This window comes from Chinchilla lanigera, unplaced genomic scaffold (genome assembly GCF_000276665.1).
Source record: "Chinchilla lanigera isolate Chin_1 unplaced genomic scaffold, ChiLan1.0 scaffold00053, whole genome shotgun sequence".
NCBI classification, from domain to species: domain Eukaryota; kingdom Metazoa; phylum Chordata; class Mammalia; order Rodentia; family Chinchillidae; genus Chinchilla; species Chinchilla lanigera.
Genome location: NW_004955454.1, coordinates 1627218 through 1640352, shown reverse-complemented (window position 1 = coordinate 1640352; position 13135 = coordinate 1627218). Strand labels below are relative to the sequence as shown.

Here is a 13135-nt window from a genome sequence, read left to right as displayed (position 1 = left end):
CTCTTTTACATAGCCCAAGCTGGCTCTGCAGAGTCAGTTTCTCCCTCTTCACTTTGACTTTTTCAAGTAAACTTGGCCACTGCTTTTTGTTCATTTCCTTCAGTGCTTTGTTCAAGATGAGAAGAACCTGGAATCTAACTCCAGAAGGAGAGGTGAGCAACCAGAACCCAGTAATATTTATTTGGCAAGCCATTTTGAGAAGGAGACTACCCAATAATATTTTGCCACAGCCAGCCAGGAGAATAAAAAAAAAAGTCAGAAGATTCCAATAACCATCAACCCTAGAGGGAGCAGAGAGGATGAGTAGAGGGCAGTCTGGGCACCCCCACACTTATGTCTTCCATCCCTGGCACATGTGGTTTCCCACATAACATGGGAAGCATGAGTCTGAGATGTTTCAGAATGAGGCCAGGGCAAGCTGTCCTTAAACGTGGGAACTTCCCCCAGCTCACTATAGATAAGCAAGTACAGTCAGTGGAGCATAGCTCAAGCTCAGTCCTTAGAACTCCCTAGGATAAGGTTGGGCCAGACTTAGTGTCTAAGCCTACATGCCAAAATGTTCTAGAAGGTTCACTGTGGAGAATGTTTGCTTCCAGATAGGCAGTGCTTTTGCTTTAACATTTTGAAGATGCAAATGTGGTACATGGTGCCAGCTGTCCATCAAGCCAGTCCTCTTCTTTTCAAGCACAAGGGATGGCTACAGTCTGGCCCACCTCACAGTCCATATAGCCTGGCCTGGATTAGGCCAGTGTAGCTGGGGTGAGAACCCTGTACTTCCATATATGAGCATCTTTCCCTTCCACCAGCATGACCTGGCCACCTTGGGGACCATATGTGATGGAAGAAGTGTCCCTCCTTGTGTCACCATCCAAATTGGGCTGATGTCTCATGAAGCCCAGGAATGAAACTGTGGACAAGGAGACAGTAAAGGGTAGTGTTTATTGGAAGTATAAGAAGAAAAGAAGGGGCCAGGGATTTAGCTCAGTGGCACAGTGTCTGCATGGCAAGTGCAAGGTCTTAAGTTCGATTCCTGGTACCAGAAGAAAAACAAACAAACAAAAAAAGAAAACAAAAGAAAAGAAGAAAGAAAGCTCTCAGTTGGGAGGGTTCCCTAAAGAGGGTGCCAGAGTGGTCTTGTGTTGTCTAGGTCTTTTATGGCTAAGCAGAGCACATAAATGTGCTCAATATCCAGTGGTTACTTATCACAGGTAGCCCTGTGGGTTTAAAATAAGCAATTGAAAGTCAGGTCTTGTAATGCACAGTTCAAATGAAAACCAAGTTACTCAACATCCTTTGATTCTTGGAAACCCATCCCCTCAGGCCTGATGTAGGGAGGGCTTGTTAATGCTTTCCTTTTCACCTAAGAATTTCTTTCCTGGAGTTAGAAACCTAACTGCCTGTCTTTATCTGAACTCTGTATCATATTTCCTGTTTGCTTTTACATTTCTGAGCTTAGCTCTCTCTATGGCCTGAGTTAGCACTTACTGGATATACACGCTGCTTTCATGTAAGGCTTCACTTCTCTCTTAGGGATCTATACTCTATTTCTTTGACTGTATACTTTTTAAATTTCTGTCTCAAAAATCCCTTCATGCCTCTTATGGACCAGTCCTGAAAATTCTTTCTTCTGCAACAGGAGTCAGGGTATCTGCCACTTAACTTGAAGGATGGGGTGAGTTTAGAAACCTCCTAGGACCCCGTCAGCCAATATTCATGGCAGCTACCACAAAGTCAGTCTTCAGTCTACTAGCCCTTCCTATGTGAACCTTAGACTATTGTAGATGCTTTTATTTTATTTTATTTTTTTGGTACCGGAAATCGAATTCAGGACCTTGCGCTTGCCAGGCAGGTGCTTATGCTGCTGAGCTATATCCCTGGCCCTTATCCTAGATGTTTTTAAAATTTTGTTTTTCACACTGAGATTGCATCTTACCCCAGTAAGAATGGCTTTCATCTAGAACACACACACATGCACACACACACGCATGCACACACACACGCACACACATACACACAAAACAATTGCTGGTGAGGGTGTAGGGAAAATGTAAGCCTTCTGTACTGTTGGTGGGAATGTGAACTAGTATGATCACTATGGAGAGTCCGCAACAAACTAAAAATAGAAATTCCACTTGACCCAGATATACCTCTCCTAGGTATGTTTGGAAAGAGTTTCAAATATCATACTATAGTGAGCCATGTATACCCATGTTTATAGCAGCATAATTCCCAATAGCTAAGCTCTGGAAACAGCCTAGATGCCAATCAATGATGATTGGATAAAGAAAATGTGATGGATAATGGAATGCTACTCAGCCATAAAGAAGAATAAATTCATGTCACACATAGGAAAATGGATGGATCCTGAGACCATATTGTTAAATTACGTGTGTCAGACACAGAAAGTTAAATACCTCATGGTTTCTCTTATATGAAAGACTCAAAATATAAATAAATTAAAGAGTAAAATGAAGGCAGAAGGGGATCAGGGAGAGGGGACAGAAAATAAAAGGGAATAAAAAATGATTAAGATATCTTTTTTTATCCCTTGGAGGCCTGAAAAAAGGCTGCTCTGCATGGCTACCCCCAGAGCAGTGGCCCAGGCTGCAGTGAGCTGTGAACACTGATTAAAGGTGGGAATTTTCCAGGATGGCTAGAGGCTGAGGAGGGTGGATTTATCTCTCTCGGGTCAAGGAAACCTACTTAGAAATGACTGCTGACTGTTTTGATGAGCAGTTCCCATTCTGTCTCCAGGACAAGAGTGTGGTTTATCTTTGTCTTCTCCAGAGGGCTGCTGGTGCTCCCGCTGCCTCTGGGATGTATACTACCTCTGCTCTCAGGACCCCTAGGGCTGGGCCTGGGTCATCTCCTTGACCTTGACTTTCTCTCATCTCTTCCAGGTGCCTGTCATCAAGAAGTGCCTTCCAGGCTTGTTCTGGGATAAGGACAGGGGCATGGGGCTCCCTGGCTGAGCCTAGCTTCCCTGTTGCAACATGGGCATGTACTATGTCTGGGACTTATCAACCAGCACGAGCTTTCTGCGTGCTCAATGAAGAGAACATTATTCACCTAGGGAAGGCATTTTTAAGGCAGATGCCTGCTTTGGGGTGTATGTGACTATTTTTAGTACTTTCAGTGTCCCTTTCCTGCACCTGATATTGAATCCTAAGGCAGAGCTCATACAGGTAACCAGTATCTAGAGCAGGGTGCTGCCATCCTTGTGAACCCAACCCAGTGTAGACTGAAGAATCAGAGTGGTACCCAAAGTGTGTTATCAGCAGAGGCCCCATGACCTGGCCAGGCCAGGAGAATGACATGCCCATGAGCACCAGCCTTCATGGTGGTACACCATTCTTGTCTTCCCCCGCATGCAGGTCATGTATGGCATCTGAGGTCATCTTCTCCTGGCCTGATGTGTTCTGGAGCTCCAACTTCCCTTTCACAGCTGGCTTCCTGTGATCAGGGCTCACTGTCCCCATAAGCTGGCCAGCTTATGGGTGCCAGTACCATCCGGCTCAGGGCCAGCCTTACTCCTTTTGGAAACTTCCAGGGATACAAGCAAGCTCCAGTCATTTCAGTATGAAGGGTCCAAGCCGGTGTGTCCCCACTTCTCAGCCTTCGTCCAGCAGGTTCTGCCACAAGAGGTTCAACCTGCTCCTGAGTCCTGTCTGGTGGGGGCAGGGTGCAGCCAGACCTGTAGGTTCAAGGTCTGCCTGTGCAGGCTGCTCACCTCCCGTCAGCCACATGGAACGAGGGACAGGGAATTCTTAGCAATGGCCCACACAGTGATGCTTCCCTGCGTTATCTTCTCAAGGATGAATGATCTCTTCTGGGAAGTGGGTAGGAATTTTACTGTACTCATAAAATGAAGCCTAACTCAAAGGAATTGGGGCTGTAAACAGTGGCACTTGGCTGGGGAACCTTAACTGAGATCATCGTAGCTACACCAAGTACTGGAGTGGCAACAGAACATGATGAGGGTGTGACAAAGACGAGGTGTCCAAGTGGCCCATAATCCACCAAAGGGATACTGTGAGTCTTTTTTATTTTCAGGTATGAGGGATTACAGGGATGCGAGATTATTGAGTATATTAATGGCACAGCTCGTGTGTGTGTGTGTGTGTGTGTGTGTGTGTGTGTGTGCCCGTGCGTGCGTGCGAATGTATGTGGCATGAGGCTGAACATACAGGAGCTCAGAGAGATGTTGCTCAGAGCTTCACTTTGCCACTTTCCCCTCCATATCCTGAGGTGAGTGTCCTGAATTCTCTGGGCATCCACTTGGTTATCAATAAAATGATCTCATCTATGTTTGATTTATGTCATGTGTAATGTAAGTGCTGGATAATTTACTCTTTGGTGCTGTTATAACAACATCATCATCACTATTGTTGACATTCTTCCTATAGCACCATAACGGCCTGTGTGCTGTGCCTGAGAGATGCTGGGTTGAAACTCTGGCCAGTGTCATTCTCAGTGCAAACACCTGCTGCTAGATACTACCTGAGACGGAAGCAATGTCTGGTATGTGCCAAATGATCCTGACCAAGGAGCTGCTGGGTGATTCTTCTGGAGTATTCCTGCCTTCAGGCCAACTTATTTAAGTGTCTTAGTTACTTCTCTCTCATTGCTGGGACAAAATACTCAATGTGCAAAATTAAGGGAAGAAAGGGTTATTTAGCTCAGAGTTTCTGGAGGTTTGAGTCCATAATCAGCTAGCTTTGAGACAGGGTGGCACATGACAGCAGGCAACAGTTCATGGTGGTGGAATACAATAAAAGCAGTGAGGGAGAAACGGGACTCTTTCTGTCCCTTATATTGTGTGCAGGCTACCTGCCCTAAAGCAGGTGTACCACTCCCACCCTTAATTCCAGCATTGGACCATTCCAACAGCATTGGGCCATAAATCAATCACAGAGTAGATTCGGCCACCTCTGAAAAATCCTGCATGAGGCTTTGGCTGTGGGGGGTGGGGGGAGGAGGGGAGGGGGAATCTAGACGCAAACCATAGCAATTAGTATCTATATGAATGAGTGTAACTGAATCATTTTCTTAACTCAGATTGCATATCCGTATGATGACGTTGATCTCTTTGTTATTTATTTTGAAGCAAGTTCTGAGCTGCTCTTGGGGTGAAGGTCCTGAGATTACTGAACTGATTCATCATTCTTTGTTTGTTTGGAAACTTTTCACCCTGAGAACAAGGCTGTCCTTTGCCCAGCATGGGACACAGTGCTGATACAGAGCCTCAACAAACACATGGAAGGCTAAGCCTGACATTTTAAATTGTGATAGATGATACCACTTTTGAGCAATATTTACCAAGTACAGAGGACCCATAGACAGTAATTCTAGGTCCCTTCTTGTAAAATTGGCAAATCCCTATCTTGCAATTCCCTGGAATTAAGGGTAAAGTACTCAAAAATGTATAAAAATGCATGTCTGGGCTGGTAAAAAAGACTGGACATCATCAGGAGCCAGAAATGAGGGACGTGAGTGGGGGTCAACATGGAAGCCAGGGCAGTAGCCCAGGGGGTGGGCATGAGCCTCTTGTAATAACCAGGGGATTGAGCTCAAGTTGTAAGTAACGTCAGAAATCAGGACTGCCACTCCCGCAGGGAGTCACAGCTTCCAAGGCTGCACCTCCAGTGACACTGCACTCCAGAAACTTTATTCTGTCCAGTGTCAGAGGGAGACATGAAGGAAGCTTACCCACCTAAGCCTGGGAATGAAGGGGAAATGGTGCCTCCTAAGAATCAAGATAAATGCCCTCACGTTGCTAGGGAATTTATGTCACCTATGCTTAAGAGACACCCCAAGCCAACTAGTTTCCTGGGAGAGAAAAGTCATCATCTTTGGAGAAGTGGAAGAAGTAGAGGAATGCTCAGGAGGAACCAACAGCCTCAAGCCATCCTCACCCCATAAATAAATAACAGGTGTCCAAGACCAATGTTAGATATTTAAAGACAATAGTGTGTCTAAAGTCACACAGGAATATGACTGAAAAAAATGATAGTGTAAAACTGCCTGAAGAATTTTTTAAAATGCCAAGTAAAACACCTGGAGTAGGGACCTGGAGAATTCTAAGGAGGACAAATAAAGAAATAGACAAAGTTTACCAGAACAGAAGGAACATCAAAAACACTCTTTTAAAAAAAAATTTCAATGTACATTTATTTTTTTATTGGTATAGATTTTGTAATACATCATATTTACATTCATTTAAGGGAACTGATAAAAGAGATATTTTCTGAGCGTGGTGGTCAATACCTTAATCCCACATTTGGGAGACTGTGGCAGGAAGATTATTGCAAGTTCATGCCCAACCTGTGCCACACAGTGAGTTCTAGGCCATGACATATGGTGATAGGCTTGAGTGGGCGCCTTCAGGCCCACCGAGAAGAGGTGGAAAGCAGGTAGTGGGCCTTCCAGGGTGCTGGAGGCTGCAGCAGAAGGCTTTCTACAGAGCTTCCCAAGGAAAGAGGCAGCCAGCAGCCCACTGCCCCCAAGCATGACCTTGCTGGTGCTGGGTGAGGAGAGACTGGGCCCCAGTGCAAGGATGCATTTCAAGTGAAGGTCAGCGATTAGGGCGGATCTGAGTGAAGTGACTCTGGAAGCAAAAGCTCATCTGATAGGGACAATGAGTCCCTGCCTAGCTGCACAGTCCCTATCATCAGACACATGCCGTCCACTCAAGGCACTTGGGAGGTCAAAGGCATTCAGCGCAATCAGAAATAGAAAAGTCATAGGAGACTTCTTTCAGTACTAGCTTCTTCCACAGGAAGCCATCTGACTTGAGTCCAGGAGTGGGCCAGGATTTTCCTCCCACACCAGTGGGACTCCAGAAAGGCCTGCCTGACTCGGGTGTGACTGCTACTCTGTGTGGGATCAGTACATGCCCAGGAGATGCCATCACTCTAAGCAATCCTGTCTATCCCTTCTCTGAGGTGATGTCCAGGACTCTCCATCCTGGCTCTGAACCCGGTTCCCAGCACCGTCCTGCACGACCTGCTCTTGTCTGCTGCCTGCCTTCCTTCTCATGAAACTCAGCAGCCAGTCCCATAGCTTCATTGAGGAGCCTGTGGGCCTTGAACTTTAGCTGCCAAACCTGCTCTCTACCATTAAGTTCCTGAGGACTCCCAGGCTCCCATACTGACCAAAATCCTAAGCACATCCACACGCAGACCTCAGAAACCTCTGTCCTCCCTGGCTTGTTTCTCCTTACCTGAGGACAGCAGCTCCTTCAGCTGCCTTCCTGACCTCCCTGCCATCTCAGATCCACTTCAGTAGCAGCCCTCCCAGCCCCCACACCTGAGGATCTCAGGTATTTATAGCCCTGTAGTTTGGTGCCTGGGGAAGTGATGGGGCAGAGGTCAGCCAGAGCCTGGCTCTTTCCATGATCTGCTGCCTGGTTTCAAGCGCGTCACTTGGCCTTGTCTGTGCCCTGTACACAGGGGGTGAGGACAGTGCCTGCTCAAGCAATATTGTAGAGAGGCTTGGAACAGGCAGCATTCGAGAGAAACCACCTTGGAAATTACCCAGAATGGAGGGACGCTAGTTGGTGAATGCCGCATCCTGGGTCCCGGTCTGAACATACGTTTGAACACTCTGGAAGACACCCAGAAACCAGGGTTTCCTATTGCCCGATGTTGACCACAGTTCTCTGAGTGGTGCAATCTTTTAGTAGGCAATCTGGCAATAGCAACCAAAACTTGAAGTGTGCAAAATTTTTTTCACAATTTCACTGTTAGGAGTCTATTGGCAAAAAGACATAAAAAGAAGATGAACAAACTGTAACAACAAAGTCAGAAGCAGATGCAATGTTGATATCCAAAGGAACTAGCTAAGCCATGGCTCCTAGAATGTAAAAGAATCAGCTGAATCCATCGATGCTGATGTTAACATATCTACAAAATATAACATATCTATGACTCCAGTGGTTAAAGATATACAGGTAGAAGTAAGTGTATAACAGGAAGTAAACCAACAGGAAGTGAGGGAAAGAATTCCCCAGTTTATCTTTGAACCTTATCGGAAAAGGGGTCCTGGCATTTGACCCGCCCCATTGAGCAGAAAAGACCATGTTGGAGAGGGTCTCAGAGTAATTTTTCACTGTTTGTCTTGTAACTGCATCTCTCCCCTGACTTCAAGAAATAATGGATTGTATTACTATATTTCTTTTGTAACTAGCAGGGTGGGGGTAGCATGTCCACGACTCCTCATGCTGTCTGCAGTGCTAGGAAGCCACTCCCAACTGACAATTTCCAGCAGAGAACCAGAGGTCCTGGGAAGACCTGTTGGGGCTTCTCATGGAGTGGATTCTTGTGGCTGGATTTGTTCTTTTCATGTACCCCAAAATATGGATTAATAGATATTGAAGCCGACACTCTTCTGGTTGAGATCACATGGATGGATCACTCTTGCGTGTCAGGAGGAGCCTCCAGTCCCCAGGTTAACCTTCCGTTTGTCTGCCACAGCTCTTCACTTATCTTTTGTGGAGACTCTGATGTGCCAGGGACTTTCCTGTCACCACCTCAGCAAATCCCTGCCCACTCAGACCTGCCCAACTGCCAGATGGTGACAGTAGCCTCTGTGAGCCTGAGTGGATCTGTCCGTAACATGGCAGGCTGTGCAGATGTCGTGGGGCTGTGTGAAACTCAACCTGGTGCCAAAGTAACCAGCGCTTCTATGGCATCACCCAGCTTTGGTCCCCAAGCATGTGGCTCTAGGATATTGGGCCCAGGCTGGACAAGGTAAGTCAGGGGCCTTCCCAGAGGGTGGTGTCCAGTTGGGAAGGCTGTGACCCCGCACTCCTGGAGTGGTGCCGTGTGGTCTAAAGTGAGCTACATTCCAGGTGACTCTTGGAGTAGGGTCCTGTTTTCCCTGCAGACTGAATCTCCCCGGTAGCTTGTGTAGGATCGCTGCTGCAACCCCCGAGCCCAGAAGCACTGGCTGATCCCACGTGGAGCCCTGGCAGACACTGGCCCCTTCCCACATGCCCACCTGTTTCTAATAACTTGTTCAAAACCTGCCTTGCCAGGTGGGCTGCCACACTCAAAGGGCGGAATTGCTGCTTAATGCTGGCAGAGGTCCCAGCATCTAATGCAGCCGGCCCCGTAGATGATACTTGCTGTGGGTCACAAAGAAAGTCACATTCTCTTCCAGAACACTCTAGACCTCACCTACTGCCTTTCCTGACCACAGTTCTCAAAATGTCCGGACACTCACTATTCAGCGGGTGTCTGAACAAGACATGTGCCCTGCTTTCAAGACCTGAAGCCATGAGCCCTCCCTTTCCCCTGCCTGTAGTGCTCTGTAGGCTGAGCCCAACAATATCACGTGTGAAGTACTAGGGCCACAGAGCTGAATAAGTACATCTGTCCTAACAACCTGTGGCCCCCTGGGAAAGATAGACACATACACTGAAAATATTTATTCAGTCTCAGTTGTGAGGCTCAAAGTAGCATTCCGGACCCAGGCCTAGGCAGTTGACCCTGTGGCGGTGTCTGAGCCTTGGCTGGCCTTTGTCTGCTACTGGAGCTGTGTCAGGTAGGGGCTGTGCAGAAGACAGGCTGGGATCCTGAGAATTTCCTCCTGCTTCCTATCCATGGAGGAAACAGCTGGCCCGCTCACTGAGAAACCCCAGGGAGGTCAACCCTGGAGGCAAGTGACCCACATACATTCATACCACAGAGCTGGTATTTAAAGGACAGTAGTGCTGGTGAGTATAATTCACTGCCCATGGCACACACTGCTGGCTACTTGAACTCCTAGGCCAGCTGGTCCTTTTCACCAAAGAAGCTACTGGTTGCCAGTGGAAGAGGCATGAGGATCAGCAGAAGGCTGAACTGGGAGATAATTGTTCCCAGAGTCATAGAGGCCAGAAAGACAGTTTCATGTCAAGATTTTATGTGGTTTAAGGGACAGCGGGGCTTGCTGAGAGAGTCAGTAATGCTGGCATTCTGAAGGCTATGGCCCCTGGATTGCTTGAGGGAGCGGTCAGGCTGGGGGAGAGCCCTGATTTTGTTAGGAAGGTGGCTCCAGGAACTTCTTGGCTCAGAGGTGGGGGGACCAGCCTAGCCCCAGGGCTGCAGAAAATGGGAATACTTTGCGTACTTCCCTCCTGAAGGAGGGGAGAATGTGAAAGGAGGAGGAGAGGAGGCCAGTGAGGAGAGGAGGGCGGAGAAGCAACAGGTCTCAAGGGAGGCCGGCGGACCTATCCCAGATGACAAGTCCTGGGATATCTCTCCACGGAAAGCCATCTTCCACCCAGTACTTGTCAGGGGCTCCAAGAAGGAGAGCAGAGACCCTCCTCTTCAGGGATATAAATCTCCAAGAGAGCCAGCTACACACTCTGTTAGGAAGTAGTAATTCTTTAATAAAGAATATATAACAAGAATTGCCAGGCTGACCAAGGCCGTTTACCTGGGCCACAGGCCATCAGGGAAAGGAAGCCTCAGGCTCCAGCCCTGGGGTTCCCTTGAAGCTAGATGAAGCCTCTTCCTATTCTAGGATCCAGAGATCATAGGAGCTGAGAACCTGGTATAGGTCAGCCCCACGCTGGAGAGATTGCTCAGGCCCAATTCTGGAGCAACAGGCTCCTGGGTCGGTGGGGCTGCAGCTAGCCTTGCCTGGGTGACTTGCTGCCACCAGCACTGACCCGCGGGATGCTCAGGAGGGTATCTGTCCCTGACTAGCTGTACCTCTCCCCCTACCACCCTGCATGCCAGCCAGAAGGCTGCTCCATGGGGTTTCCATTTGCTGAGGTCCTTTGGATCCAACTTAGAGCAGCACAGGTGAGTTCTGCATACGGAAGCAGCAGGCAATAGCCTGAGGTGGTGGTGGCCAGGCCCCAGCTTTCTGAGGTAGTTAGGAGGGTTGATCCTCGCCCCCAGTTGAGGGTAGGGTGTCTGCTTCAACCCGGCTCAGTAACAGGTCTATGGTCACGGCCACCTCATTGCGCCAGCACCTGGAAGCCAGCAGATGGCCAACTCTTCAGCCAGGGTCCCACAGCACCTCCCTGGACAGCAGCAAGGACCTGGTGGAGGTCTCCATCTTCTGTGAGGCCGCACGTCTGTCACTGCCCTTGCTGGGAATCCTCCCAGGGAGGGATGAAAAGAGCCACATCTGAGAACACAAAGCAGGTCCACTGCGCAGCAGGCCCTGGCTCCAGACTCCTATTTCTGCAGCTCCATGGCTACCTGCTGAGGTAGGCAACACAAATGCTGAGAGCCAGCAGCCCCCAGCTGACGCTGTAGCTCACTGCGCTGTTGCAGAGATCCGTGTTGCAGCAGGAGGCCCTGGAGGAAGCCAGGCTCTGTTGGAAGCCAGGGCATGTGTAAGCGCATGATTTTATGCAAGTGGTTTTCTGCCCTGGGGGACCTGGAAGACATGGGGCAGAGAGCCATGTACTGAGTCCTGCGAAATCCGTCCCAGCCTCTCTCACCAAGCTCGCACCTGACATCCTGTCTGACCCTTTCTCAGGGTCTCCTCATCCCACGGGAACATGTTAAGAGGTCAGAAATGTCAGAGCTCAGCTTGTGACTAGAAATAGGGCTTGGTGTGTGACCTGACCAGGCTCAGGACTCAGTAGGGCACTAGGATAGCTTAGTGTGACCAGGCTCAGGGCTTGGTGTGGGACGAGATTCAGAGCTCAGTGTGTAACCGTGATCCAGACCCAGAGTGACAGCAGCCCCAGGGCTGTGTGCAGTCAGAGTCAGGGCTCAGGGTTGGGCAGAATGACGGCTCAGTGTGTGAGCTGCTCAGGGTCAGTGTTAAACTTGGCTCAGGCTCACTGTGGAAGAAGATGAGTTTTTACTCACAGCCAGCTTTCCTCCCTCTTCCCTGCTTCCGGAGCCCTTGGAAACCGTTTGAATCTGGTGTCCCCATGTGCCAGCACTGTCCAGCAGAGCCCTCGGGAATAGCACGCTCACTCTTCCCTAGGCCTTCAAGAAAGAGGCCCCAAGTTGCTCCCATTTTGGAGGAAGGAGACAGGGCAAGGGAACTAACAGCACTTGTCGGAAGCATTGCTGGCAACCTCAGCACCTGGATAAGAAATGAGTTTTCCTAGCCCCCTATGGCCCCACCCACAGGCCCAGGCCTCTGGGTCCACAAGTACCGGGTCCAGATGTCACAGGAAGGGGGACACTCACTGTTCCACGTGGTCAGGCAGTAGCGGGTTTCGTTTGGGCAAGACACAGGCTGGAAACAATCCCCTGTAGCAGAGCACTCGTGACACTGCAGGGCCTGGGCTGTGGGACACAGCCGGGGTCAGAGACCAAGGCCTCAAGCTGCACACCTTCACCGGTGCAGGCCTCACTCCCTGGAAACACCAGCTGAGCAAACCCTCCACCAGTTCTCTACCCACAGCCCTGCCAGGTGTGCACCTGCTGCCGGGGTACCTGGGGCTGGGAAGCGGCTCGCTCTCGGCTCCCAGAGCACTCCAGGTGCAGTGCCCCATGCTGAGGGCAGAAGACCACAGCTCTGAGCAGCCAGAGGTCCCACCCCTCCCAGCACCCCGGGAGAAGCCAAGCAGGTACACAGAGGGCAGCTCCTGCTAAGAGTGACATAAGCTCAGCAGTGAGGAAGGCAGAAGGCCTCTGGAAAGCCCCAACCTGACCCTGGCTCCCACTCTGGAGCCTGTCCACATCCTCAGGATGGGGGTCAGCAACTTCAGGGACCCTAGGTCCCCGAGGCTGGGATCCCATTGGCTCACCTGTCCACACAAGCAGGAGCAGATGCAGCCACAGCAGGGGAGTCCTCATGCCTGGACCAGGTGATAGTAGGCAGGGCACACAGAGCCGTGTGACTGGGTGTTTATACGGCCTGCCACAGCTGGTAGGCAGAGCGCCAGCTTCCTCAGTCACTCCTAACTGCCGTATGTGTCATCACTGGGGATGTGGTCAGACAGTAAATACCTTGCATCCACCAGGCATTCTCCACCCAGCACTCAGCCTCCCGTTACGGCTCCCCCGGGCAAGTCTCCACAGCCTCCAGCATCCTGGGCAACGCTGCTCTGCATCTTGCTGGGCCTTCTGTCCAGGGCATATTGTCCTCCTGTCCATGGTAACAAACACCACAGACAGGGCCAAAACCAGGAAATAAATTTCCTCACAACTCTGGAGCCCACAATCCCAGG

At 49.7% G+C, this 13135-nt stretch overlaps 1 protein-coding gene across 1 annotated transcript in view; it reads right to left on the bottom strand.

The window, feature by feature from the left end:
* Positions 1 to 13044, bottom strand: part of LOC102024186 (cytochrome P450 11B2, mitochondrial-like) — a 35039-nt gene extending 21995 nt beyond the window's left edge. The window contains exons 1-3 of the mRNA XM_013520011.1: positions 12962 to 13044; positions 12713 to 12805; positions 12150 to 12248 (exon numbers count right to left, since the gene is read on the bottom strand). Of these exons, the coding sequence (XP_013375465.1) occupies positions 12150 to 12248; positions 12713 to 12805; positions 12962 to 13044 (275 nt within the window). The remainder of the gene's footprint in view (positions 1 to 12149; positions 12249 to 12712; positions 12806 to 12961) is intronic.
* Positions 13045 to 13135: the final 91 nt, after the last annotated feature.